This window comes from Etheostoma spectabile, chromosome 16 (genome assembly GCF_008692095.1).
Source record: "Etheostoma spectabile isolate EspeVRDwgs_2016 chromosome 16, UIUC_Espe_1.0, whole genome shotgun sequence".
NCBI lineage: Eukaryota > Metazoa > Chordata > Actinopteri > Perciformes > Percidae > Etheostoma > Etheostoma spectabile.
Window position 1 is genome coordinate 15523547 of NC_045748.1, and position 5627 is coordinate 15529173.

Genomic DNA, 5627 nt, shown 5'->3' on the forward strand with positions numbered 1-5627 from the left:
TAAAAAAATATGAATTATGAGGTCAGTGGTGTTGGACTGCTATTATTTTGAACAAAACTGTTACATATATACGTTATAGTGTACATATATGTACATATATATAATAGTATCTTATGGTGAAAATTGCAGTACAGTATGTCGGAAAAAGTTATAGTATAGGATGTCGAAAAAAATCATAGTCACAGTATAGTATTATGAAAAAAAGTTATAAAATTCAAACTAGTATTTTGAAAGTAGTCATATTATAGTATGTCAAAAACAGTCAGAATAACATCTTGAAAAAGTCCTAGTATAGCATGTGGGAAAAAAGTGATTAAAAAGTCATAGTATAGTATGTCAAAAAAGTGAGAAATCATAGTATACTAGTATGTTATATTAAAAAAAAGTCATAGTATAGTAGCTATGTCGAAATAAGTGATACACGATGAATAAAACAGTGACAACACATGAGGTAGGAGTAGCATTTCAAAGAGGAAGAAGCCTGAAGAGGATTCGAAGATTGTTCCATTGACTCCAAAACATGTTTAGAAAAAAAAGCTTAATATTTTCAAAACTATAAATAGCAGAAAAGAGTTGAATATTAGCCATCATGTCCTCATGGAGCTAAATATTTTGATGTGTGAATGGTGTTTGTAGCTGAACATATGCAGAAGTTAGAGGACCAAAAAAAGTTGAAGAATAAAGAACAGATAAAACTGTGAATGCTGCTGAATCAGCATGCACACGATCTGTGCAACTGGAGCTTCAGATAGCTTTAAAAAGCTTAATGACATGTTGATTACAGGAGCACATTGAACACAGTGAAACCACAAAGTCCAACAGACCGTTTATAACAACCACGTTAACATTCAATAAAGTTTATACTGCCAATATACTGTTACTTTTTAACTTGGTTTAATAGGACGTTACCAAACGCACATTTGATATTAAATTCTCATTTATGTCAGAATCAGGAAAACTCCTGATGCCTACTTTTAAGAAAAGTATCATTTTGACTCATTGAGAAAAGAAAATTCAATGCATTGGAAAATGAACCAAACTCTTTAGTTCAGAGCAGTCTGGTTTGGTACAGTCTTGACTGGAAGACTTCATTTCAAAAAGTGTTACAGAAAAAAAGAGGAATTCCACCAATTAACTTTAGACATAACTTTATTGTACCAATGAATACCAATACCATGTAAATAAAAAAAATAAACAAGATGGAAGCCGTCAGGAGGAGGAAGAACAACACAAAGAACAGTAAACATTTCAAAATACTTTCAAAAGAAGTTTCTAACAAGGTTGACAGCAAGTTTTACTTGAGTTATGGTGTCAGAATGATGTACCAGGTTGATAATATACACTAATATTTATTCCGGCAGGACACCAACTGTGCAATAATATGTATATTTACATTATAAATGGACTAAGCATTTCAGTTTTAACATGTGCCTACTCTGAAAAAACTAAACTGTTGCTAGAAAGTATTACATTTTTTGCAGATATGGCAGAAATAGACATGTGTTAAATAAACATATTCAAACTTGTAACATGAAATTTCTCCATTTAGGACAAAAATATACGCCGACTTCACATCTATTCTAGGAAAATAGTGCACAGCAATTAATTAGATAGTATAATAAAGGATAATACCAAAGATACAGCTATTTTATTATACAGAATGTCCATATATTAAAATATATTGCAACCATCTGCAGAGACAAACCTCAGCTGCATCTCATACACATCTGAAAGCACTGATTAGGATTTCTGACAGTCCAGCTATCGTCAAACACAAATCTTGAATTTCTGTCCCTGTCAGTTTGAATAGATTGCTATACAATGATGTAAAACTGCTTATAATTGGGGAGGTGCACCATATTGCTCTGATCAGTCCCTGACTCTCAGGTGTATATAGTCATCAAACCTTCCTCTATTCTGAGGTTGAGGTAAAGGTGGCGACTCAGGATTCAGCAGGCGTTGAACCAGATTTGCATCTACAGCTTCCCAGAACGGCTGACCGACTTTTTGTGTTTGGCACTTGCAGCAGTTCAATTCTTCGGACCATCACCTCCTACCGAGTGACTGATTTTTTGCTAATCAGTCTTAAATGATTGTTCAAACACAATTAGAGGCAGATCCCTGCTACAACCGCTGAAATATGATCCAGCTTACTGCAGTTGGGACTGCTGATTGAATAATTCTGAAATGCACCTTTACAAAAGACTGACGCTTTCACTTAACCTGGCATAAGATCACAGGAATCTTGGAAATGTATTTGACATCTTCACATCATATCAGAGCATCAGATTGACTGAAAGGTTAATGAAAATGTTAATGCTGTAACTGCACACGCTGCACTGCAAAAAAGTGTTAAATCCAATTTGATTTCTTTCAAATTACTGATTTGTCTCAACTGCAGAGCCAGTCTTAAAGAAGGAACTTCAAAATGCATTTATACTGGCCTATTATACACTCCACATTCATAATGTGCAGTTAAGCTAGTAGTTCTAAATCCAAACTCACCCCTCATTCTCAAGATGTTAGCATTAAATACTAATAGGCTCAGCTACTGTGTTCCCTTAAAAAAAGTCAAAACAATGTCAAGGCAGTCAAACAAAAGAAAATACAGTACAAAATACTACATCACTGATTGCAAATGACATCAGCAGGAGTCAAGGAAAATGTCTTGAATGTGTCATTTTGACAGGTTTGTCAGATGTGCACTTCAAGTCAGTGAAACCTCCCTAATATTCTTCAATCACTGTGTGCAAACTGAACATCATGACAGTGGTGACAGTAATGATGCTGGGCGAAAATCCCTCTGTCACTGTCTGTGTGCTTTGTGTTGTGCAGTGATCAGATCTGATGCTGAACTGGCAGTCAGTCAGGGAATAAGTGGAGCGGCGGTCACATGCAGTTGGCCACGTTGCTGGAGCCCTGGCCGACGTCCCTGATCTGGCTGACGTGAGACGAACAGACGGCCACTCCAGCTCCGGCACGGCAGTGAGACACTGAACCTACCAGCTCCCATCTGAAAAGCAAACACACACATATCTAACAACAAAACAAAAAGAAAACATACTAACAGTCCTAAACATCATAGCAGTATTTTTGAGTTAGGTCTGTAACTGCAAAATTAAAATTGGTCTGGATTATCTAATTTGTGTCTTTAACTCTGTGCCAATGTGCTGTGTGCATATTGCAGGGTTTGGGTTATTTGCTTGTATCTTCTGTTTTTGTTTTCTAAATGAGCATTGCATTGCCAACAGGTGAATGTTAATTCAAGTTGCTTGCTCCTTCAGCTAGCTACTCTAATATCTAAGAACCAAATGCAAAATGTATGTTAACCTTGGCTATTAAATTATTGGACACACTGACTGCATACATGGAAACACCTACAGTTTATCCATATGGGTTATTAGGGATATTAGATCATCCTAAATCCCACTTTGATACCTTAGCAACAATACCCATAGTCTTCATTCATTGTGTCCTCACCTGTTCATTCGCGGCTCAAAAGCCTCCACTGTGTTCAGGTAGATGTTCCCATTGTGACCCCCGACTGCGAACACTCTTCCCATTACAGTGGCTACACCGACTCCCCCACGTGGGGTGGTCAGCTCAGACACGTACTCCCAGCGGTGCATTCGTGGGTCAAACCGCTCTACAGAGCTCAAGGGTGAATTGTCATCAAAACCACCTTAAGGAAAGACAAGAGTGACAATTATTAAAGATCACAAGAAATTTATCTCAAGTTCTTTTGTGAAAAAAAAAAATATTATAATAATCGGATCAAACAGGAAATTGGCATTTATGATATTACTTCACATGTAAGGACACATGTAATCTGGTAAACAACACGCTCAGGTGTAACACCCACTAACACTCTGAGTAGGATTATGTTGCTGCTAATGGAGCAGGCACAAGATAGGAGGATTTCATTGTTTTACTAAGCCGCAGCTACTGACCAGGCCAAATGCCACTACAGACATTTTAATGAACCTCGAAAGAACCATGACTCTTCAAATTCAAATGGTATAATAAAAATCTCACACTCATACTCTGTTAATCAGTTACCAGACAGCATGACAAAACATGAACTTTTATATTTCCTGATTCATGCATTTATATCCAAAATTGTAGGGTGTGTATCTAGGAGGCATGTGACCTAGGTTCTTCGGAGTCTGTAATTCCAGTCACTGCAGCACAAGCAAATGTGGACAATATACAGTACATCTTGGAACTACATTTTATGGTAACAACCATTTCTGGCAACACACGTGATCATATCTCAAGAGATGAATATTACGGATGTTTGGTTTATTTATTCCTCTCACCCACTACATAGAGGCAGCCATTGAGTTTGCTGACTCCATTTCCAGCCCGTCGTTGGCCCATCTCGCTGATCTCCGTCCACTTGTTCAGGTGTGGGTTAAACCGCTCCACACTGGACAGTGATGCCACACCATCGTTGCCTCCCACTGCGTACACAAAACTCTGGCGAGGAGAGGGTATAAAACAGTGAAGTCCAGAGTAGATATCATATATCAGTCACAATTGATTGGCCTTCTTTTGCAGTCTTACCCCCAAAGCCACAGATCCCACTCCTCCCCTAGGTGTGTTCATCGGCGCCACAGCGCTCCAGCAGTCACTTTCAATGTCATAACGCTCCACATCGTTAAAGCAGGAGTTGTCATCCAGACCTCCGATAGCGTAGATAGGACCACCAAGAGCCGCCAGGGCTATACCCCTCCTGAGTAAAACACATACAGTTTAGTCAAGGTCAAAGCCGTATTTCTGCTGTTTACCAAATACTCGAAGAACAGTAAAAACATACTGCAGATAGTAAATGGAAAAAAAAACTGACATTTTCTAATTCAACAGGAAACACTTACTACATCAAAATGTAGATCATCATCATCAACAGATCAACAGCAGAGTTTTAAACGCTAAAACTATCAGCTACAGGAGTATAAAGAGCAGTATGAATTCAATTGTCAATGGCAAAAGTGGAGCAAGCCGTCAAATAGTGCCAGTTTTAAGGTGTATAATTGCAACAACAACTTGATGTACTGTTGGTGTATTAAATACTCCCTATTGTGGAAGGCACATAAGAAGCAAGAATTTTTTTTATCACAATTTATTTGGTGTGAAAATAACAGGCTTGGGAAGGCCAAAATGAAGAGAAAATGTTGCATTAGAAAAAAGAAATTCAGATAGCATTCTCCAAAGAAGAAAGTCCAATTCCCATTCAGTATATTGTAGCATGTGTGTACCTCTTGGTGTTCATGGAGGCTTTCATCATCCACTTGTTAGTGAGGGGGTCAAACATCTCCATGTTGCCTAAGTGTTCGTTACCATCATGGCCCCCAACAGCATAAACCTTGCCTAAGGAAACCAACATTAAATTGATATGAAGACGAGTCTTTATGATTCTGTCACCTGATCAGTGATGTTTTGGTATGTTGCAAGGTATATTTTATGCACTTTGAAGTGAATCTGTAATCCAAATATTTAATTATCTGCTCAAAATATTAGGGTATTGTATTTGCAGAAAATGTCTTTATAATATAAACTCAGTTGCCAGTTTATGTAATTAATAGAAACACCTCACTGTATAATGCAATACAGCACCACAAACTGCA

General features: G+C 37.7%; 1 protein-coding gene across 3 annotated transcripts in view; it reads right to left on the reverse strand.

Annotated features, from left to right (window-relative positions):
- Positions 1–1131: 1131 nt before the first annotated feature.
- Positions 1132–5627, reverse strand: part of klhl8 (kelch-like family member 8) — a 10551-nt gene continuing 6055 nt past the window's right edge. For all 3 annotated transcript variants that reach the window (XM_032539631.1, XM_032539629.1, XM_032539630.1), the window contains exons 8-12: positions 5259–5370; positions 4567–4735; positions 4320–4479; positions 3481–3682; positions 1132–3013 (exon numbers count right to left, since the gene is read on the reverse strand). In XM_032539631.1, coding sequence (XP_032395522.1) covers positions 2890–3013; positions 3481–3682; positions 4320–4479; positions 4567–4735; positions 5259–5370 — 767 coding nt within the window. In that variant the 3' untranslated portion in view covers positions 1132–2889. The remainder of the gene's footprint in view (positions 3014–3480; positions 3683–4319; positions 4480–4566; positions 4736–5258; positions 5371–5627) is intronic.